This window comes from Heteronotia binoei, chromosome 2, assembly GCF_032191835.1.
Source record: "Heteronotia binoei isolate CCM8104 ecotype False Entrance Well chromosome 2, APGP_CSIRO_Hbin_v1, whole genome shotgun sequence".
NCBI lineage: Eukaryota > Metazoa > Chordata > Lepidosauria > Squamata > Gekkonidae > Heteronotia > Heteronotia binoei.
This window is the reverse complement of record NC_083224.1, coordinates 121,816,633-121,839,977: the sequence shown is the minus strand read 5'-3', so window position 1 is coordinate 121,839,977 and position 23,345 is coordinate 121,816,633. Positions and strand designations below refer to the sequence as shown.

Sequence of the window (23,345 nt, the reverse complement as noted above, 5' to 3'; positions counted from 1 at the left end):
TTGGTCATTAGTCTAAATCAAACTTATAGTTTCCTGTATTCCCTACAGAACCAGGATTCATCTAGTTTGGAATTTTGGTTTGTAAGGACAAGGGTAAGATGTGATGACAGAATATGACTTAATATAAAAACAAAAATTTAATTAGATTATTGCACATAAAGGGAGAATATGCAAGTCCAAGGATCCCCCTAAGCTTTGTTCATATACAAGAAACCATTGCTTGGATTATATGAATCTGTTCTATGGGTAGGGGAGCCTCTGCTGAAACACATCGCTTCCACCATAGCAAAGGTTTTTGGAGAGGATGTGTCCTTGTACCAAATACAGGATTCAACCCTATGGTTTGTTCTGTCCAAACTGTTTTTTTGTATAGCAGAAAGTTCTTGGGAAACATAACTCTCATTCTTCAAGATTTGCAAGTTAGTGGCTTATCTCATTGTTCTTTTCCTCCCCAGAGATTCCTTCAGCAGAATGAGCCTTCGCAAAATGGACATCTAAGCAGCTTAAAAGCATTTATGTTTTTAAGGTACTGAAAAACAGTGTGTTCAGTGTTACCAAACCCAGGACCCTTTTTATGAAGTTCTACTTGGAAATAAAACTTCAGGACTTCATTATGGACACCTTTGCATATATTTTACTGACTTAAAGAAGCGTTGTGGCCAAATTTTAATTATGAATTATCTAATGTAGACCTATCAGTTTAAAAAAAAAAAAAACACCCATGGCAACCATATTCCAGATATTGCTGAAAGTGTCTGAACACAACAGTTTAAAATACTTTAATATTGAAAGGTACTCTAATGCATCAACCATTTTTATTTATAGCATTCTCTAATGTCAAATTTGTTTTTAGTACATGTATTTAATTTATATTAGGAGCCTTTAAAAATGCATTTTGAACCATTTTTAATGTAGTGTTTATTTTAATGGTACCATTAAATATTTGACTGTTTACACTATTCCATGGTGCATCAGATTTTCACACTAATCATTCTTCACAGAGCAGATTCCAGAGGAAGGTAAGTGTGTAGGTAGTATCTTTTCACTTGGTACATGGAATTTGCCCATTTCAACTTATTTTGTGTTAGTTCTACTATATATGGGTACTTTGTCTCTGTGCATCAGATTGCTAGGTATGATCCCACCTGACTACAGGCATCTTGATCCAGAAGGGCTCATTTTAAGCAGTACAGTTTAAATGCTATTTTTGTGCAACTACAACTAAAGCCAGATCTTTTTGACTGCTCCATAGACAGAACTGAAAAGGAGTTCTCCACTGCAAACACAAATACAGGAGTTTGCTGGCTTTTGCAAATGGACACTTCAGAGAAACAGTGGATTGCATTAAAATAATCTAAGCATTAACTTGAAGTATAAATGCCTAATACAAGGGTGTTTGAACTCATTTGTTATGAGGACTGGGTCTGACATAAATTAAACCTTGGACCGAACCATGTTGGGCCGAGCCATATGTGTACCTATTTAAGAAAAGGGAGCAGAGATAAAAACTTTATAAAGGACACAGACTAACACAATTAAAGATTTTTTAAAAATAAAAACTTAAGATAAAACATGCTTAAAACATTAGCACTCATTGGTCTTAAAGGTGCTTTCATTGTATTTCTCCCACGGGATCCAGGGAATTGAGCAAAGGAAGCTCTGGCTCTTTCCTTCCTTCCCTGGGGGCCAAGGGGGAGGAGCCTCAGCCAATGGAGAAATAGAGACTTTGTTCTGTAGCTCCTGTGCAATTGAGCAAGCCTTGCAAAGCAATGTTGTTCAGGAGGAAGCAAGAGAGGGAGAAAGAAGCAGATGACAGCCAATTGCTCGGGGGCCTGATAGGCGCCCTCCGAAGGTCTGATTCGGCCCCCAGTCTGCATGTTGGACATCCCTGACCAAATATTTCAGCATTCACTGTTAGCTTCTTTTACAAATTGCTGGTTCAGTGTTATACCAAATATTTACAATTTCCCTCCCCCCTAGAGTAGTTTTCATTAATATACTAATATAATCAGGCTTCATAGCATTTCAACAGAAATACCACTAATCAGCTGATGCTGATTATTGAATATTGCCAATACAGTAAGATGTCCAACATTTAGGGTGCTGGGTTGCTAATATATGACACTGCTGCTGTATCTTTGACATGAGGTTTTTTTTTTATGGAATTTTGGGGGTTATGTACAGAGAACCCCAAGAATATCGGTATTTCCCGATATTCCTGAATCCCAATATTAGTATGAAATTGGGAATCAGAAAACAGTTCAGCATTGCCACTTTTTTTCAAAATACAGACCTGGCTGGGAGGCTTCTCCTGCCCAACTGTTTAAACTGCTGGGCAGAAGTTGGCCCTGGGATCTGCTTGCAGCAGGGAAGTCTCTCACCACTGCATGCAGTCATGGCTAGGGAACCTTCTCCTACCCAGCAATTTAAATTGCCAGGTAAAAGCTGGCCCCAGGATCTGCGTGCAGTGGGGAGCTCTCTCCTTGTTGCACACTGACCTCAGTGTGAGCCTTCTCCAAGCTGTGCCCAAATAAAAGTTGAATAATACTGGCTTTTATTTGGGCTCAGCTATATCAGTAGTGGAAATTCTTAATTTCTTTTTGGTAGGGGAAGGTTTGTTTGTGTAAGCTGAACGCACACCACTAGATGTTATCATTCCCAATAACATTTGAATTGGAAGTAGAGTTAGGACAGGAGGAGCTAGGAAAGAGTACCTTACAGCTGATAGTTGGAGTCTCTGCCCTTCAAAGGCCATTATTTTCTACAGGAAACAAAATCTATTCTCATAGGAAATAATGGCACTTTAAAATTTAAGGGATCAAGGTGCTATCAGCTGGAGTCAAACATACCTGGCTTCTGGAGGCCAGCTGTACCAGCCATTATTGGCTGTGGGAAATAGCAGACCTCTAGAGGCTACTAGCCATAACAAAAGGTCCCAGTTGGCCATGGCTTACAGTAGACTTCTGGCACCACTGGCTGCTCTAGTTAGCAAGCTCCTAGACTTTGAGACTAGCTATCTCACTAGCTAGCCCAGCCATCATTTTCCTCCTGTTGGGATGGGCTCCGAGATTGGCATCTGAGGCAGCAGAATAATAAACCCACCAGCTAGCCTAGCCACCTGCCTACTTGCTGCTGCTGGCATCCAAGAGACTGCCTGCTGACCAGCTACCATTCTCACACCAGAGGCAGCAGAACCTGCCCCCAACAGGAGACTCACAGCTAGTGGCATATAGCCCCAAGCCTTACAGGCAACATCATTGCCCATCAGATCCACTGCAGGCTAGATAAGTCTGAGGCCAATTTAGACCTTTTAGTGGCTTGTAGAAACCAAGTCTAAGGACCATCAGCTGGGATTTGGTGCCTTCACTCTTTAACAGGCCAGGGTACTGGCTAGTTTTCTTTACTCTAGCCCTTCCCTTTTAATTTCAAATGGGGAAGCAGGAAGAGCATGGTCGTTTTTATTAAATATCAGAAGTATTTCCAGTATTTCTCAAAACAACTTTCCAGAATGACAGTACACCTAATACTTACCTAAAACAGTCACAGTGTTTCCCAACTTCCCAATACAGAATTAAAACAATTATTTTATCTGCACACCCCCTACTCATAATGCTTACGATTAGGGGGTATTTAGGACAACGTGGACACAATAAAGTGTTGTAGCTATCAATCTAATATGAAACACTGACTGCTTAATTATCCAAAAGCAGAGTGTAGGTATTCAAGTAATGATTTCCAAGTACTAAGAAGTTATCATGGTAGGAAAAAAAGACCTAATACTGTACAAGAGATGCAAGTTGTGCCACACCAGTAATTAGATTTATTCCAGTAGATGAATAAAACAGTAATTCCTGGATAAGTAAGAGAATAGCATCTGTTTCCAAGCTACTTCACCTTTTCTGTAATATTTAATACAGAATAGCCTTACAGTTGAGTGGAGCAAGGACATGGCTCTAACTTGAGTCAAGGACTGACTAGCAGTGCCACAGAATAAGGAACTTGGTTTCCCTCCTTTCATTTTGAAGTCTTGGTAGATGGATCACCCTTAATCCTTATCAATTTTCAGCTCCAAATCAGACTCCCAGGCAACATTTTCATTTGTTGAATAACAAATAGATTTATGAGAAAATGGGACACTGCTTTTCAGCAGCTTGAGTAGACAGTATTCAATTCGCATTAGACTTGAATAGTAGGATTTTTTACAAAAATCAGGTTGACTTTTTAATAGCAGCTACAAATTTATTCTAGAGAGTTAATACAAAGTTTTGAAAAGCTAATATACAAATAGTATGATGGAATTACATTTGCTTCTCAATTTTGCTGTTTTCTCAATAGCCTTTATACAGGTTTGTATTGCTAAAGGATAATCTGCAGTCTTCCATATACAAACTACAAAGTGAATTATCCACATTTTAAAATAATCGTATACCATGTGCAAAGGTTAATGTATATCTGTAGTTTTTCCTGCTAAGGATTCTTCTGCCTGCAGCTGATATAAAACTAGTATTTACACTGCCAAAATATCCTCAGTCTGCAATTTTCTTATAGAAGAGCAAATAAGGAGTGGATGTAGAAGATGAAACAGGAGATAATGAGTTTAGAAAGTCCTTTTCTTCAGTAACCTTCACTTCAGAATCATCAAAGAGCAGCCATTTCCCCTCATATTCTTTCAGACTTTGCATTATATGTGTTGCTTTGCTTTCTAGTCCATTTGAAACCATACCAGTTTGATCATGCTGTTCAACCGCCACAGTTCCATTAGCATGATTCCACTCAGCATACCTGGCTTCAGTGACCATGTTAGCCATCTTACTAGAATGGGTTGTTTTGCTGCTAAGCAAGTCACAGGTGGACTTGCTTTTTTGTCCTCCAAGAAGTCCCACAGCTTCTATATTCTTTTTGTTTATTCCTTTATTAGGCCGTGTATTACCACTGACTCTAAAGGAGACCTCACCATCATCATAGTCCTCAGTTACTGTTCTGGCTTCTTGCTCATTCAGTGGCTCCGAGCGAATCATTTCACATGGTGAATCAATGATGAAATTCTCCTTGTTTAATTCTAAACTGTCAATATTTGTAATTTTAACAGAGGCTGTATAGTGTCCACTGCTGATTGTAATGCCACTGTGCATGACTACAGCAAATAGTCCATAGATTTCATTGGCTGGCTTTATGCACCAGTCATCCAAGGACAGCTTGAGAGGTGTCAGTAAAGGAGTATTTATCTTGGAAAGTCCACCATAAGAATCAAACCTTTTGGAGAAAAGTGGTATAGTTAAAATCTTTAGTGTAAAGCAAATAATGTTTTAAGTAATAACTAGGGCAGATTAAAACTGATGGATTCGGCTCAGGAGGAGACTGCTGTTGGATAATGCAACCAGTGTTGAGATTAAACAGTAACAACTTTGTTTTTACTATATTTCCATGGGCCATTTGTCTAGTAAACAATATCTGGAAGAAAATCAAGTTGTAAATTTCTAAAGAAAGACTAAATGAATATGACCTGCAGACATTGTCTGCTCAGAGAACAAATGCACCAGTATAGTGTACAACACATTACTCCCTATAACTTAATCACAGTAGTTCAGTGAGGAATATTCACAAATATTCTAAGCTCAAAAAATGAAAAGTTCGCTAAAAAGCTAGACAACCAGTGCAGTTTCTACAAGGGACATAACTCAATTTGGCTTCAAATATCACAGGACCTTGGAAACAGGACTGTACACTTTGGGAAGAAAGACATAAGACGAATGGATTGGATCAAGCAGATGAGGATGGGGTAGGTATGTGAAATGGAGCTCACAGTGGCCTGAAGCTTGGCACATTAGCTGAATCTAAAAGCAGGACCTTAGTGATGGGGTGGGGTATGTTCCTACTGTTGTCAAAAATTGCCCTCTTGTTTTGAGTCCCCATTTCAAGCCCACTGCAAGGTGCACTTATTGCTCATCCCTAATTCATTTTTAAAATGCAAAAACTAGTTTTTTTGCACAAAGGGGAGGGCCATAGCTCATAGCTCGGTGGTGGAGCACCTGTTTAGCATGCAGAAAATGCCAGGTTCAAACTCTATCAGGTAGAAGGTGATACAAAAGACCTTCACCAAAGACTCAGGAGAGCTATTGTCAGTCTGAGTAGACAGTGCCTACTTGATAGATCAATTATGTGATTCAGTATAAGGCAGCTTCAAGTGTGTGAACTTAAGGTAAACTGCATATAATATTTATAATTTAGATTTCTATACTACCCTTCTCTGAATTCGCAAAAGGGTGGTTAACAACATAAAATGAACAATTTTAAATCCAATTAAAATACCTAAAACTAACATCAGAATGGTGCAAGAGTGGTCATACACTATGTATTACTGCCTCACAATAAGCAGAGAAAGAAGAGTGGGGGGGGAGGGAGCGCCAGGTAAGATGGTACCCATAGCTGTGCTCAACCAAAAGCCTGGTGGAACATCTCTGCCTTTCACAACTTGCAGAACTGCATAGAGTCCTGCAGGATGCAGATGTTGTTTGACAGAGAGTTCTGCCAGGTAGGAGCCAGGGCTGAAAAAGTCCTGGCTCTGGTCAAGGACATCCAGACGTCTTTGGGGCTAGGGATCACCAGTGGGTTGTTCTCAGCAGAGTACAAAGTTCTTTGGGGGACATACCAGAGAAGGCAGTCCTGCAGATACATGGGTCCCAGACTAAACATGGCCTTAAAACAGTACCAAAACCTTGAAGCTGACACTAGGAGCCAGTGCAGCACAGTTTCAATATGTGCAGTCCATGGCATTCCTGTCAGGACTCATGCTGCTGCATTTTGGATCAGTTGGAGTTTCCAGATCAGTCTCAAGGGCAGACCATCATAAAGTGAGTTACAGTAATCCAGTCTAGAGATTACTGTTGAGTGATTCCGCCCCCAAAATATTTAATATGCTACAAAGCTTACAGGTAACCGGTTAAGTACTCCCAAATAGATTCAGAAGTTTTTCCATAACTGAATAGCATGTATATTTAATTTAAAAAATAATCTTATTTGGATTTTCAGTAACATTCAAAAAACAATGGGATACATGACAACATTTTGGATTTTTAAAATCAGATATTTAACATTTTAGAGCACACAGTAAGAAAATTGACAAATTATGAAAAAGGTCAAAGACACAAAAATTAATACAGCTAGAAAGTATGGCAGTCATATAAACAATGAACAGAAATGTTAAGCAGGGACCTACCAATGAATATATTGGGAGTAATTAGTATGTCATGGCATTTGGTTCAGATAAGATCCTTAAATTGTATGACACTGATGTTATCGGCATACGTGTGAACATACCACTAGACTTGGGCATGAATATACCAACAACCCTAAATTTGCAACTAAAATCGCTTGGGTCATGGCTTGCAAGCTGAGGTCCATGTCATCTTGCCTCAGTGACCCCCCCCCCCCCCCCAATGATCACATGGTTTTCGGAGATTCAAGCATCTTGTGGTGGGCATGTCCAGATCATCAGAGCAATGGGTGGAAATGGACTTCTGCAGCCCTGGAAACACCACAATAGTGGCCCTCCAAAGCTCAACAGCCAACATAGGCCACCAATGAGAGCTCCCATTCTGCTCTATGGTAGCAGAATGATATATTCCTCACCAGCCATTATTTTGTTAGCAGGTGCGCCACATGTCTGATGCAGAGACAGAGGGAAGGAAACTGGAAGTCAGTATTCCTGTGAACAGTGGGATTGGGGGTATTTGATGTTCATTCGGGGCTCTGAGGCACCTGTCCTTCAGCTCACACTGAGAAGAGGGGCTTAGCTTCATTGGTTCTTTGGCGAATGACCACCCTCCCCAATTGGGCTTTATGACAACTAGCTCTGGCAGGGATTGTGTGAGGTGGAGGGGATTCAGGGTGCTGAGCCACCTGTCTCTCTACTCAAACTGGGCAGAGGAGCTTAGTTCCTGGTTGCCTTGCTAGAACATCCCCCATACTTATTTCTGGACACCTCTGCACATTTAATGCTTTTTAACTTGCAGGGGGTCTGTTTTACACACTTCTGAACTTGCAGCTATGATTTCCCCAGAGAGCACTTTCCAGGGGGCACCTGCTTTGGGGAGCTGCAACTCAGCCCCGCCCCCCACTCCCCATCCAGTCCTCACAAAACTTGAAGGGCAGAAAGAGAAGAATTGGCTGGAAACTCACTGCAAGTTTGATATTTTTAGCTCACGGGGCGGGGAGGGGGGGCGTTCCACCAACTTCAGAAAACGAACCAGTTCAATAAATGGGAAGGTCTGTGGTTTGTGCAACCCCACAAATTGAAATGAACCTCCATTTTCCCGGTTCGTGCCCATCCCTATGTACCATATATTTCACAAGGATGGAGACGAAGAGATTGAGTTGCCTTTTGACACCAGAGTATATCTGATTAGTTTGAAAAGTGGTATAAGCAAAGTGAGAGGGAGAGAGTATTGACTTTTACATCACTGGTTCATTGCTACAATATTAAAGTTAAGCATTGGAAATAAAAGCAAGTCCCAACAATAAAGGAAATTAGGGATTTAGGCATTACAAATCAATTAGCAAACTATATTTAGGGACAAGGAAAGGTGAAGATGGCACACGAAGGAAAATAACTGGCACTGAACGCAAGAGATTTGCTTACCAGTAAGCCCTGATCAGGCTTGTAATATTTTGCTTGAAAAGTGAGCAAATTAAATTTGCTACATCTTATCAGTTTTCTTGAGCACCAGTTAAGATTATTTTTTAAAAACATAGGCAGATGAGAAGAAACAATATGTGAACTCTCGGAGCAGTGTTTCTAACTGACATGATTGTTGTCTACTTAAGTGTTGTTTACCTATTGGGAAACCTACTCATCACAAAATGAGATTTAGTTGTCACTTTTTCCTACAAAACATCAATACTAGGAAAATACTGATTTCTGATGGAACTAATTGGAAGATTAAAATAAGGGGTTTTTTTTAAAATGGCTGTAATTTGGATCAGTAAAGCATGAACACAACCTGTGGGAGCATGCAGGTAATTTTGTAGTGAGCTAGAAAAGTAACAAATACACTATAAATGTTGACATTTTTTCCCAAACCATACATGCTCATTATATATTTCTCTATGGCTCAAAAACAAATCATGAGTTGAGCAGTTTTAATGCACAACAATTTGTAGGCCCCAGTGAAACAAAAGAAATATTAATTCCAGTGCATGTTTTATAATGGTAGAAATGGCTTGTGTTCCTGCCTTTCTAAAAGTTCAGGTCCATTTTATTAATCATTAGTTTACATTCAGGAAAAGTTTTACTTCCAGGAATGGGGATTTTTGTATGGTTTATTCACAATACTCACTCTAAGCCAGTAGCAGCAAAACACTTCAAGTGAATTGTTATAACTTCAGGCATTTTATCAAATAAAAGACTACGCTCAGCTTCTGTGTAATGACGACAGTTTTCACAGAAATATTTATCTTCTCCCACAATTCTCTCCACTGAAGCAAACTGTGAAATTGCCCATTGCAGAGTCTTCACTTCTGTTTTAGGCTCTGGAGAAACTTCAAAGGAAATCCAAATATTCATATTTTGCTTGTTCGGTATTAACATTTTAAATACATCTCATCAGAACTTTACTTATGACACAAGCAAGTTGTAATGTTTGCCTCAGAAAGTACCAATAGAATGAAGAGTGATATATTAGATGCATTAATACCAAAAATCTAAACTCGGCACTACTGAAGACAGTGCAAGGAGATTCTTTATACCAAAGAAACAGCCTTCAACTGTTGTTTCAGGATGGGAAGGAACACCCTTAAATCATATAAAAGGTTTCTTTAAAAAGGTAGGAAAGGAATAGGATTGTCCTCAAAAACTGGAGCGCCATTCTCACAGCCAGGAGTGCATTTGCTAGGAGTTATAGCATGGGAAACTTGCTTTTGGTTGCCAAGGATGCTATATTTTTTTCTATTGGAATGAGTTGTGAAGGTCTAACTACAATTGGTACTTCCATACATGGATATAAATTAAACCTGAAGCAAGACAAAACTAGGAAACAATATGGGGGTAAACACAAAATGAACTACCCTACTGGAATACAGTACACCTGTTAAAGTCCAACGACAACTATAAACATGCTATTTTGCAAGTTCACAAAATGGGTTTTAGATGGTAATGTTTAAATTCGTTTACAATGATTTTACAATGAATGAACAACATATATATATTCCTAGCTTGATGTCCTTCAATAAGAGGGACAAAAAGCATATGAAATCTCTAAAATCCTTTACTGGGATTCAACTTACTTTCAGAATTCTCTTCCATTTTTGAGAGTTCATCTTTTTGCACAGGCACACTGATATCTTGGAAGTTTTCCCTCCTCTCAGTGAAACATTCGCATTCTAAGCATCGTGTTCGCAATACCAGTTGACCCTGGAAAAGCTTCTCTACTAAATTAAAGTTTTGTAGCTCTGTGACTAAAAAAAAATACTGCATTAGTTAAATCAACTAAACCAGTTAATTGAGAGAGATACTGACTGTACAATATTCTCAGAAGGCTATTCAAGTTCTTTATATTTTGCTGACCATGATAGGGATCTGAAGAGCTCAGTATGCATGCCGAAGCACTAGCACACACCAGGGCTTTCCGAATGACCAAGCTCCAGGACTACTTCTAAAGATCCCTCTTATTTGAGCAGGAGGGGCTGCAGTGGAAAGGGAAAGATTCAAAAGCTCCACAGCATACTAGGAAAACTTTGTTTCAGCTGCAGCTCAGCATATAAATCCTCAGATTCCACCCATAAAAACAATACAAAATTATTAAGATATATTTAAGCTGACAAGTGAATTTAAACTTGTTCAACTCCCTACAATGATCCTGTGTTTTATTTTTAAACATATTCCCTAAGTAAATATGCCTAAAAGGAATACAGTTAGCTTTTCATCTGAGGAAGACGCAGTACTTGGCAGTGAAGGAACCACCATTCATCCCCTCTCTACTTGTCTCTCCATGGTGTCTCACAGTTCAGTTCTCTCCAACTTTAGTTTGCCTTTCCCAGGGCCTTTTCTTTAGAAAAAGCCCAGCAGGAGCTCATTTTCATATTAGGCCACACCCCCTGACATCACCATTGTTTAATATAGGGCTTTTTTGTAGAAAAAGCCCAGCAGAAGCTCATTTGCCTATTAGGCCACACCCCTAATGCCAAGCCAGCCTGAACTGCGTTTCTATGCATTCCTGCTCAAAAAAAGCCCTGGCCTTTCCTTTTGGGGGGAAATTCACATTTACTTAAATTACATCTTAATGCTTAGGAAACTTTAAAAAAAAAAAAAACAGCTGAGAAGTATTAAGTTAATTCCCTGATGTACTTGCCAACTCAAACCATAATTAATCCAGCCTTGCAATTTGCCACTGTTCTGCTGAGCAAAAGCAAGCAGCAACCAGCCCTGCTAAAAATGCATCCCCATCTCCTCTCCCCTTCAGGATAAGAGGTAATGCTAGGAGAAAGCATCTGGGCACACAACTGCTGCACTCCACATATCACAGCACAAGATAGCACCCAGTCTGCTCATGGTCTATATACAGCTAGGTTGCTCTTTTCCTTTTAGAGTTAAAAAACCACAAAAGATTATCAGCTCCATGGCTCAGCTGTGGTAAACAAGCTGATGAGACTGCATATAGAAGCAATTAAGTGCAGTCACCTTTCCCTGTGACAAGTTGATGGCAAAATGAGAACCTCCCCCCATCCTGAAACATATCAATGGCTAACCTGTCTTGTACAGCTGTCCAGTTTCCTTTTCACTAATACTTTCCATAAGAGACAAGTCATAGTATTTTTCCTTTGCTTGGTTACCATTTTCATTCTTGAGAGAGACCTCTGTAACTTCACAAGTCTCAGTTTCTTTAATCTGATCTTTGAAACCCAGGTTTGTAGATAGCTTTCCCAAACTACAAAATTTAGACAGAATGCTAGGCTGGTTGCTTGAAGACTTTAACCAATTTAGTTTAAGTCTGGATTTTTTCTGGGTAGACTTTGTGCTTTCATTTTCCATAGGATACTTGATAGTAGCCTCTGCTTGATTTTCTGGGTTTTTTTCCTGGGCTTTTCTCTTAGATCGGGTCTGTCGTTGGTTTTCTTCTACTCCATTTTTCTCTTTGGATATTTTGGATTTTTTCTTTTCATTACCATCTTCCATGTCACTTTTCCTTTTCCCACTGCCTTTAGTTTTATCTTCATGATCCTCAATCGTTTGCCAATTTAGCATACCATCAACTTCCTCAAGAGTTACAGGACTATCAATGTTTTGACTAGAGCCATTTTCTATTTGAACGGTAGATTCTTCCAGTGACACATGTTTCAATTCTTCTTTCAAGAGCTGACACGTTTTTTCAATGTGCCCCAAGATACACTGTAATACTTCTTGGGCATCATGCTGCAGATACCCCTCATACATAGGGTTGAGTTCCCTATAAAGAACAATGCATAATATAACCCAATATATCCAAAAACTTGATGCATATCCCTAAAATAATAAATTTTGTTGATGTGACATATGAAGGAATAACCAAACTTACTTTGCATTCCTACGTAAACTTTAGATTGAAGGTATTTCTAAAGCAATGAAACGGGGGGGGGGGGGATGTACAACAATCTTCCCCTTTGAAAATTATCATTTTGAAACATGAGATGCAATTTTTTTAAAAAAATCTATTACAAATAAGCACAAATGAAAACATAGTTTGTGTCCTAACTGGTCATTTCCAAATTTGATACCATGAGACCAGAGGAGTCCAAGCAAAGACCAGTCTGCATTATTGCTGGACTGATTTTTCATAGTATCAGAACATAGTATTAGAAACAAATGATTGAAACTGAAATTGTCACCATCTTCCTATTTCATTGCAATATTTCACCACATCTGGTTCATAAGTGGTTAAAGATATTAAAAGTTGTTATACATTATTTATACCTGAGTGTGTTTAGCAGTCTTCTTGGCTGTGTAGCCAGTTCATCTGTATAACTTTCTGGATTTAAGAGAAAACTGGCTTGAATCTGTTCAACTGAAACAATCAAGGAGTGTAAACTGCAGACTAATTCATAGCTTGCAAGATAATCTTCTTTACTGATCCCCTGTAATAACAGACAGAAATACTGTTTGATTTGAAAGTTAACTTTATTATTTAGCTAGTTCTATTTCAATGTCGCCATAATAAATGTCTCAATATATTTTTCTTTTTGCATTGAGTTAAGATATCTATTAAGCTGTTAAGATGGTGTTATAAAAGTTCAAACAACAAATGTTATGTTTATTCTAAGTGAACCTATAAATCCAAAACCAAAATTGTATAATTGCTACAACACAGACAAATTCTTCTAAACTTCCTACTAAAAGAAGCTACAATGATTTATTTTGAATTTATATGACTTTTCTTACCTAGTTACAACATGAAGAATTTATTCTCACCTTGTCTATTTCCTCCTTTAAGCTTTCCTTTTTCTGTGAAATTATATTAAATAGTAGCTTCACTCCAGTTTTAAAGCCAGGGCAAAAATAGAGCACCTAATTAAGAACAAGAAAAATGATTAAAAGCAGGACAATGTGAAGAAGATCTTAAGCTGTAATTGTTTTGCCAGCTTTTTATTTTGTACATTTACACAAAGAACGTGGACCAAGCGCTGCTATCAGAAAGTGTGTATACATTGTCTTATATGCTTAATTTCCCCACATCCTTATTTTAGTAGTTTTGGACAATAACATACTCTAAAAGTATCAAATCTAAATGCCATTTTCTAGGCTTCAAAGTTCCCACAGTTATTTTTACAAAAATTGAGCATGGATGTTCTTGTATGTCATTCACTATAAAGAGGAAAACCTGATTTATTCTGGCAGGTAATGGCTAGGCATTAGGGGTGTGGACTCGATATAAGCCAGGGGTGTCAAACTCATTTGTTATGAGGGCCAGGTCTGACATTAATGAAACCTTGTTGGACCGAACCATGTTGGGCTGTATGTGTACCTATTTAAGATTAGGTAGCAGAGATACAAACTTTATAAAGGACACAGACTAACACAATTAAAGATTTTTTTTAAATAAAAACTTAAAATAAAACATGCTTAAAACATTAGCACTCATTGGTCTTAAAGGTGCTTTCACTGTATTTCTCCCATGGGATCCACGGAATTGAGCAAAGGATGCTCTGACTCTTTCCTTCTTTCCCCGGAGGCTGAGGGGGAGGAGCCTCAGCCAGTAGAAAGAAGATGAAGAAGAAGATATTGGATTTATATCCCGCCCTCCACTCCGAAGAGTCTCAGAGCGGCTCACAATCTCCTTTACCTCCCTCCCCCACAACAGACACCCTGTGAGGTGGGTGGGGCTGGAGAGGGCTCTCACAGCAGCTGCCCTTTCAAGGACAACCTCTGCCAGAGCTATGGTTGACCCAAGGCCATGCTAGCAGATGCAAGTGGAAGAGTGGGGAATCAAACCCGGTTCTCCCAGATAAGAGTCCGCACACTTAACCACTACACCAAACTGGCTCTCCACACCAAACTGGCTCAGTAGTTCTACTGAGAGAGCCTGGCAAAGAAAGCTCTCCCTCCCCCCTTCCTCTCCAAGGGAGGAGCCTCAGCCAATGGAGAAATAGAGACTTTGCTCTGTAGCTCCTGTGCAACTGAGCAAGCCTAGCAAAGCAACCTGTTATGCAGAAGGAAGAAAGAGAGAGAAAGGAAAAAGATGACAGCCAATTGCTTAGGGGCCCGATAGGAGCCTACCGAGGGCCTGATTCAGCCCCTGGGCCACATGTGTGACACCCCTGATATAAACAGCCAAAAAAAATACCCAATACATACCTTATCAGTGTTTATTCGATATTTTCTCAATCACTGAGGGGGCCAGTGATTCAGCTATCAAAAAATGGCCACCCCAAAAAAATATTCAGGATTTTTCGGGACTGCCAGAAGCTGAAGTTTCAGGAGAATTCACCAGTTCAAGAAAGCATTTAAAACAGTGACCCCCAACCTTTTTGCACCGGTTTCATGGAAGTTGATTTTTCCACGAACCAGTGTGGGCGGGTTTGCCACCGAGTTTTTTGCCACCCCAGGGTGCCCCTCCCACTTGTGCCCGTCCCTGCCCCCATGGGGGTCTTTAAATGGGGGGAGAGACTACAGTTGTTTCTGCCACCTCCCCACTAGGTGGCCAAGCAGCAGAAGGTCAATCTACCGTTCCCTCCTATTTAAAGACCCCTGCTGATCACCTGATTTGCGGGGGGTCTATAAATGAGGGGTAGGCTAAATTCACAGCAGCGCTGCCCCTTCCACCAGCCTGGGAGCTGGGTGGATGGAAAGAGGTGGCATGGCCTCACTCCAAGGGGAGGAAGCTTCAGAAAGAGGCCACATTCCCTCTTTTGCCTGCCTAGCAGGCCATGGAGTGGTACTGATCCACGGCCCAGTGGTTGAGGGACCTGATTTAAAGGGACCACAAGACCCTTAAATGCTCCACTCCATCACTGGAGATAACGGAGGATGGGTGTGGCTCTATGGGGTAGTCTGGTTTAAACCTGACTGCCCAGCAGGGCCTATGGAGAGAACTCTTCCTGTAGGATTGGCTCATGTGCAGGCTATGTTAGACAGTCCAGTCTAAACTGGGCTGCCCAGCAGAGCCCCAGCCAAGCCTGCAGCTGCAGGAAGAGCCCACAGCTGGGACTAGGTATTTTTTTTTTTGCACTTCCGTTTCAACCAAGCTGCAAAGAGAAACCAGTCCAGGATCGGCCAGGACAGCAGGAGCTGACAGCTCTGCGCTACCTCAACTGGGGTTGGCTCCTCTTTGCAGCTTGGTTTCAAACCAAACTACAAAGAGGAACTAGCCCAGGATCAGACTTTTGCAAGACATGGAGGGCCAAAAGGCATTTAAAGGGACTGCAGTCCTTTAAATGCCCCTTTCCCCCAGCACTGGAAAAAATGTAGGATTGAGGGATCTTGTTCTAGGGCCCACAGAACTGGACCCTCTGGTCTAATCTTTTTTAAACTTGGGAAGATTTTGAGAGGCACCAGCAGCTATACTGCACATTTGCTGCCACTATCTCTTCCTATATTATGCAGCCACCTGTTAAGATCTGCTTCTCAAACCTGGCTTTCTGTGCCCTTCCTTTAAAGGAGAGGTAGGTGGCAACTAAAGACAGGGTATTCTTTGTGGCAGCACCTTGCATCCTTCTTGAGGCTTATCTGGTGCCTACTTTACTGTATTTTTTTGGTGCCAGGCCAAGATGCATCTTTTTACTGAGGCTTTTAATTAGGAGTTTTGTAGTGTTAACTTTGTATTTTAATTGTAAGTCCCATCAAGCAGGACAATGAGGAGTGGCACAGAAATCTCTTAAATTAATAAATCTCAAATAAAAACTATGGCTTTTCAAAGTTCTTGACTTTAACATTTTGTGCACATCCTGACCTGGATAGCCCAGGCAAACCCAATCGCATCAGATAAGAAGCTAAGCAGGGTCAACTCTCGCAAGAACTTGGGTGATAAGACCTCCTTGGAATACCAGAGCCAGGAGACAGGCAAGCTTTATTCAGCGGCAGGCTTTATTCAGCCATGCACACAGTAGGAATCCGTCACCAGAGGTTGCCATGACTGCCAGGTGTACACAAACATGCACATAAAAATACAAAATTTTGTGCAAAACATCCATTTGTTAGACAAAACTACATCATAGCACAAAGGAGACGACAGTTTTTTTGAAAAAGTCTTTTTAAGCATTCTTCTGCCTTATAATAATTATTATGGGGCTCACTTAAAAGGTAGAAAACATTGTTTTCTATAGGATATTAATGTCTCTTAGCAATTTGCACTACCAAACCCATACAAATAAGTTTTATCATTATTGTTTCATGCAATGTGTTTTAGCAAACTATATTTTCTAACACTGTTATGAATTTACCTGAAGAATGCTGTTGAGATAGCAAGTGTTGCCAAGATTGTTCAAGCCTACAAAAGGTAGAATGTTCATTTTCTTCTCACAGCGGACAGGTGAAAGTGCTTGTGTTGCAGGAACTACCTGGTCACTATTATTCAAAGAAAATGTTCAGAAGAACTTTAATTCTAAAGTGCAGTTGTATACATGGTTTTTTAAAGTATCTTCAGTGAAAGGTGGTAATTTATAAAATACTAACATTTACTTCTTAAGCACTTTAAAGTATTAGAGATCACACACTGTACTGAACAGACAAAATTCTACAGAAATATTTAAAATGTTTCTTAAATAGGCATCAATATCAGTTACCCAGTTTGATGTTAAAATGATTTTCATACACAAAGAACATTTTAAAATCAAGATTTTGATAGCTAATGTTACTTGTGCATGTTGTCAGCAAATAAACTTCTGAAAAATCATCTAGTGAGACTGTCAACATAGGCCAAGCAAGCAGTACAGGAGCATTAAATTAATGGTGTACTATATGAACATAATTGAGTCAATTTAAAGTGTTTGGCCCCAACAACCCACCTGAATGATCACTGACCTTTTAAACACTCCATAAAAGGATTTGCTCTCACTGACACTCTTGTGAGGTACAACAGCCAGCTCTTCTGACCATGCTCATATGTAGAAGACCAAGAGCTCAGTATCATTTTTTAAAAATAAAATTTAAAGAAAGGTCTCCTTTTATTTTGAAAATAAACATATTATCTAAAGTTGAGTATTCAGTGCCCCAATATCAATCATGAAAGCATTATATATCTCATCCCAATTGTATTAAAAACAAATATACTGCAGAAAATGCCCATAATAACCATAGCCATACTTAATAATGGTATATAATTATTTTAGAAATCAGACCAGAAAATACTGCACTGCAAATGAGACTAATGCAATTGTGTTCATTTAAGACAATTGATAATATTTAGGCAACATATATACTACCTGTTTATAAAGGCTGCTATAGGGAACTATCATAGATATAAAATGAAACAATCATGATAAATTGGTATTGTCACAAGAAATCGCATAATGAATTCTTACATACATTTCAGAACAGAGAGATTCTGAAGGCTTTTGTTCATTTTCATGTGATTCCATAAAATCCAGTGCTCTTTTTGTTTCTCGCTTCTGAAAAAACTTCAATGACAGTCTGCTTTTTTTGGATGGGGTACCTCTTGAAAGTCCATTACTGTCACATGGTAATACACCTGGCATTTTTGCCCTTTCACAAGTATAACGTGGAAAGAATTCAGCCTTGAAAGAAAGTTGTAGTCTATAGTGGTTCCTGTTGAATTATATAAAATACCACAGCTATGTTTTACAAGTGATAGCATGCACTGCAATGACTGTGTCAAGAGTAACTGCAGCACAGTTACTCTTTAGCAAAAGTATGTGCTTACATTGTTTCTAGCACATATGTAGTTCAAATAATCTTTACCTTTAAAAACATTCTGTCTTAGAAGGAATTGTAGGTGTTAAGAAAGTTTCAAGTTACTTCAGTCAGGATATTGTCTGGATGTCAGCTACTAAGGATATGAAAAAGACAACAGTGCAGGAGTCAGGATAACTAACCTTTTGGCTGTGAATATGTTCATTTACAAATATGTTTTACAGGTACATCTGAGTAAACTTGTTCATAATTTGGATATTAATTTCCTAGAACAGTTTTAAGGCAGTTTCTTTTGGTGAGGCAATTAAAACTATTTTTTGTGAAAGAAAAGGTCTCCTGTGAAAGCACAAGTCATTTCCGACTCTGGGGTGACGTTGCTTTCACAACATTCTCACAGCAGACTTTTTACGGGGTGGTTTGCCATTGCCTTCCCAACTCATCTACACCAGAGGTCCCCAACCCCTGGTCTGTGGCCTGTTAGCAACTGGGCCTTAAGTTGTATAATTATTTCATATTATATTATAATGTAGTAGTAATAATAATAATAAGAGGACGACACTGGATCTATATCCTGCCCTCCACTCTGAATCTCAGAGTGGCTCACAATCTCCTTTATCTTCCTTCCCCACGACAAGAAGAAGAAGATGAAGATATTGGATTTATATCCCGCCCTCCACTCCGAAGAGTCTCAGAGCGGCTCACAATCTCCTTTACCTTCCTCCCCCACAACAGTCACCCTGTGAGGTGGGTGGGGCTGGAGAGGGCTCTCACAGCAGCTGCCCTTTCAAGGACAACCTCTGCCAGAGCTATGGCTGACCCAAGGCCATTGCAGCAGGTGCAAGTGGAGGAGTGGGGAATCAAACCCGGTTCTCCCAGATAAGAGTCCGCACACTTAACCACTACACCAAACCGGCTCTCCGTGAGGTGAGTGGGGCTGAGAGAGCTTTCCCAGAAGCTGCCCTTTCAAGGACAACTCTTGTGAGAGCTATGGCTGACCCAAGGCCATTCCAAGCAGCTGCAAGTGGAGGAGTGGGGAATGGAACCCAATTCCCCCAGATAAGAGTCAGCACACTTAACCATCACACCAAAATAAAGTGCACAATTGTATCATCTTGAAACCACTGCCCCCCCCTCGGTCTGTGGAAAAATTGTCTTCCGCAAAACTGGTCCCTGGTGCCAAAAAGGTTGGGGATCACTGATCTCCACTTTCCCCCCAGCAAGCTGGGTACTCATTTTACCGACCTCGGAAGGATGGAAGGCTGAGTCAACCTGGAGCCAGCTACCTGAAAACCCAGCTTCCGCCAGGGATCGAACTCAGGTGTGAACAGAGCTTAGGACTGCAGTACTGCAGCTTTAACACTGCACCATGGGGCTCTTTATTTTTTATTATTTGTTGTGAGGCATCTGTAAATTAATATGTACTATAATGTGCACCTACTTCACTGCATTACTGAGCACAACACTTAACATAATGGTACAACAAGGGGAAAACGGAATGCAAAAATAACCCTTCAGAAGGACTCAAGATACAAATCAAGGCTCATGAAGAGGATTTTGTAACTTATAATAAACTCTCCTATCGTCAATTCAGCAACATGGATAGGAAAGAATGCTGCACTTGAGCAATTTCTATGGCTCATTCTACTTTTCAGCAACTGCTTTGTCATTACAGGCATTCTAACAAAAAAGTTGGTGGCCTTTGCAGTTTGCTACAGCAGCACAATGGATTACAAATACAGAAGAGGGAGGATTCTGTATTCCCACGGAAAATCCCAGCCATGCAAATAGGTCTTTTTCCTTTCGTACTGGAAGAGGAAGGATCCCTCCTCCAAACTAGAACGAGAGCTAAATATGTGTGCCTATCCCGCAGCAGTTAGTCAATACTGACAACAGCAAACAAGCTATCTCTCTGCCTCTTGATAGACTGAAAAAAAAAACTCCAAGCTGTTAGCCATAGTTAAGGAGGGGGAGAGAATAACGATCAAACGGCTTAGCCCCATCCCCTTCAACAGCAGCAAAGGCAAATTTAGGTTTCGTTTCTAACGTTATAAAGTCTACCAATCCTACGGAGAACTTTATTCGAAGCAATGGAAGGAGGAAAGTAGAAAGACAGATATATAAAACTAGTACAACCTGCATAATTCAAAGGAGCCGTAGCACCTTCGTGACTAACAAATCGGAGAACCAGTTTTATAAATCAAAACCCATCATGTCAGAAGCAAGTGGGCTCCGACTCACAAGAGCTTACGTCATAAATTTGTTAAGAGCCTTAATGGCTATCCCTGTGAAATTCATACAGTTCGAAACACTCTACATTTCAGTAGGGATTCCCGCTACAGGATTTGAATGGTCAGGTTGAGGTTAATCGCCTAGCCCTAGAGAAACAGCCACCAACCCCCCAAACCACCAAAAGCTGAGGAATCCAACAGCACACAGCATTTGCCTCAGAGCCCGCGGGGTAGAAGATTTTCCCGTTGCTTCAGCCCTACAGGACAATTTCCTTTCCGAGAAAATCTCCCGCAGGGCAGTTTGCCAGCACATTTTATTGCTGATCCTATTTGATGCGCCCAATGCCGACAAGGAGCCGGTGGAGGCTCTGCAAGCTACCAATGCAGGAACTGAGAGAGAAGGGCGGGAAGTTAAATTCCATACTGCAGACTCTCCACAGCAGCAAGAGGAAAGTTAACCTGTGACTAGCAGCGGTCACCTCAGAAATCCATTTGCGGGGTGGCGATGAGGGTAGCCTGGCCTCTTGTTCGGAAAAAGGAGTTCCAGGAACACTGTCCAGTCCGGCTAATTCGGAGGGTCATAAACGGCGCGCTGCAACTTCTCACCTGCTACATCTTCTTTCTCTGGCAGGTTCCAGCGGAGAGGGGAGATAGAGAGAAAGGATAGCCCAGCACTATTTCCTCTCTAGTTGCTATGGCGATTGTATCAGAGTTCTCCACTCTCTCTCCCCCCCCTAGAAAAACTGGCGCGTTCCGCACGGGGCAAGGACCCCATTTTTTTAGACTGTTTCTCGCGCCCTAAACCATGGAGCTTCCAATGCAAACGCCACTTAAAAAAATAAACGCTCCGTCAAGGCTAAAGTATGGAAGAGACACTTCTCCATATTTTTATGGTATAACTGCCGTTTCTATTTACAGCAATGTAACAGCTGTAGCCTCCATCCGCCTTTTTAAATTCAGGCAGTTATTACGACAGCTGTCAGGGGCCCTAGCAAGGCACTCGCGTGCAGCACTAGAGGCCTGATAGAATGAATAAAGCCTGCACGATAGAGGGTGGATAGAGGCAAATAGACACGCCCAGTTCCATAGTTTGACTAATCAAGACACAATTTGCTAACCAATCGTTTTCCAAATTGAGCCGTAGAACGCGGTATTTAAATCGGGACACGTAACGGTTACCACGACGCTGGAAGTTGCAAAGAAGTGAAATTTCCCGCTAAAATTAAGCTTCATGAATTAAGCATAAGAAAAAAGTAATTAGGAAATGTTTCCAAAACTGTGACTTTGAAAGGTTCGCCGCTACACGATCGTGATAATAGCGTTCGATTTCAGCAAAATGTGATGTACATTAAAATATATGCTATCTTTTTAAATTAATCATATTTAGTCTTATGTGTATAATTTTCCCTAGTGCAATGGGAGGTGATTTCAATACAAACCCATATCCTGTCACTAACTAGTACAGCTTCCAGAATTGTTCTTGCTGAGGTAATCTTTGACTCCACAACTATCATGGGGCATAAGAGCTAAATAGATTACTTTTTAGATTAGAGTAATTTTTCTACAATAACTGCCTTCGTCATCAAGCTGTTATATAACCAGTCTTTGCCCTGATTTGGGTAGCCCAGGTACCAGATCTTGGAAGCTAAGTGGGGCAGGCGCTTGTCAGTACTTGGAATACCAGGGTTGTGACAGGGAGGCAAGCAATGGCAACTCACCTCTGAAGGTCTCTTGGCATGAAAAACCTGTAGGCTTGCCATAAGTCAGCTGTGACTTGACTGCAAAAAACACCCCTCGTGTTGTGAGAATAAAATGGAGATGAGGGTTGCCAACCTCCTGGTGGCAGCTGGAGATTTCCTGGGATTACAACTGATCTCCGGGCAGAAGATATCAGTTCACCTGGAGAAAATTGCCACTTTGGACAGTGGTCTATGGCATGATAGCCCACTGAAGTCCCTCCCCTCCCTGGGCTTCATTCCCAAATCTCCAGGTATTTCCCAACCTGGAGTCAGCAACCCTAGATAAGAATGATGTAATCTGCTTTGGGTCTCCATTGGGAAGAAAGGTGGGGTATAAATGAAACAAAATATATTATGGTAATGACACCCTGCTCAAGTTCCTAGTTCAAGCAATAAAATGAGATTTCCCTTGTCTGTTGCCCCCCATCCCACTGCATTTTCCCAGATCTCCTTCCTAAACTCTAGCTGACTTCTAATGTCCCTCCAAGCTCTCCATCTCTCTCTCCACTTTTAAATATCACATTTACTGTACTGTTCTTTCCTCAAGGGTTCTCTCCCTTTCCTCTGCCCCATCTTCAACATTTCTATTTTTAGTCATAGCTGTGTTAAATGCATTTTTTTCATTTTCATATGCTGTGTCAAAATATCCCCTTCTAAATACCCCCATCCATTTCTTTAAAACCCATCCATTTTCCTCATATTAAGAACCATACACACAAGGTTTAATAATTTTTCCATGTTCCTGCAAAGTATTCATTTGGACAGGTGTTAAATAAGTAACCTTGATAATCTTGCTGTACACATAACTGATGTCACTACTATTTGAATAAGGAAATATTTGCCAATGGTACTGTAGATAGGAAGCGGGAAGGAGAAAAGTGCTTTCATTCAGCCTGTAGACAGTGTGAAGGCTTCTATTTATTTTCTCTGACATTGTGCTGTCAAAGTTCTGCAGCGGCGCACAGTTTTAGTTCTTCTCATTCTATTTGTTTTTGGAGTATTTTCCTCCTTGGGGGGTTGAAGGGGGAAACTGAATGTTTCTGC

At 40.5% G+C, this 23,345-nt stretch overlaps 2 protein-coding genes across 12 annotated transcripts in view; one reads left to right on the top strand and one right to left on the bottom strand.

Moving 5' to 3' along the window:
- Positions 1-959, top strand: part of DOCK7 (dedicator of cytokinesis 7) — a 256,466-nt gene extending 255,507 nt beyond the window's left edge. For all 8 annotated transcript variants that reach the window (XM_060231922.1, XM_060231930.1, XM_060231929.1 and 5 more), the window contains one exon: positions 456-959. In XM_060231922.1, the coding sequence (XP_060087905.1) occupies positions 456-498 (43 nt within the window). In that variant the 3' untranslated portion in view covers positions 499-959. The remainder of the gene's footprint in view (positions 1-455) is intronic.
- A 3,249-nt stretch (positions 960-4,208) lies between these two features.
- USP1 (ubiquitin specific peptidase 1) lies at positions 4,209-21,627 on the bottom strand. Of its 4 annotated transcripts, none has more exons than XM_060231918.1 (10): positions 21,042-21,627; positions 18,383-18,470; positions 17,990-18,229; positions 16,906-17,029; positions 13,439-13,534; positions 12,944-13,104; positions 11,743-12,440; positions 10,282-10,452; positions 9,336-9,537; positions 4,209-5,253 (listed from the first exon to the last, which is right to left on the bottom strand). In XM_060231918.1, exons 3-10 carry the CDS (start codon positions 18,157-18,159, stop codon positions 4,527-4,529), a joined length of 2,349 nt encoding a protein of 782 aa, XP_060087901.1. In that variant the 5' UTR covers positions 18,160-18,229; positions 18,383-18,470; positions 21,042-21,627; the 3' UTR covers positions 4,209-4,526. The 4 variants fall into 4 exon arrangements, with proteins under 4 accessions (XP_060087901.1, XP_060087902.1, XP_060087900.1 ...); XM_060231919.1 differs by lacking the exon at positions 21,042-21,627 and adding an exon at positions 20,778-20,853; XM_060231917.1 differs by lacking the exon at positions 18,383-18,470 and having other exon boundaries at positions 21,169-21,627.
- Between the last annotated feature and the right edge of the window lie 1,718 nt (positions 21,628-23,345).

Excerpts from the sequence above, each read along its gene's own strand:
- USP1 (XM_060231918.1), bottom strand. The coding sequence starts at position 18,159 with ATGCCAGGTGTATTACCATGTGACAGTAATGGACTTTCAAGAGGTACC. Across the intron at positions 17,030-17,989 it reads GAATCTCTCTGTTCTGAAAT|TGACCAGGTAGTTCCTGCAA; the intron begins GTATGTAAGAAT and ends TTTGAATAATAG. Across the intron at positions 9,538-10,281 it reads AATGGAAGAGAATTCTGAAA|TTTCTCCAGAGCCTAAAACA; the intron begins GTAAGTTGAATC and ends TTTCCTTTGAAG.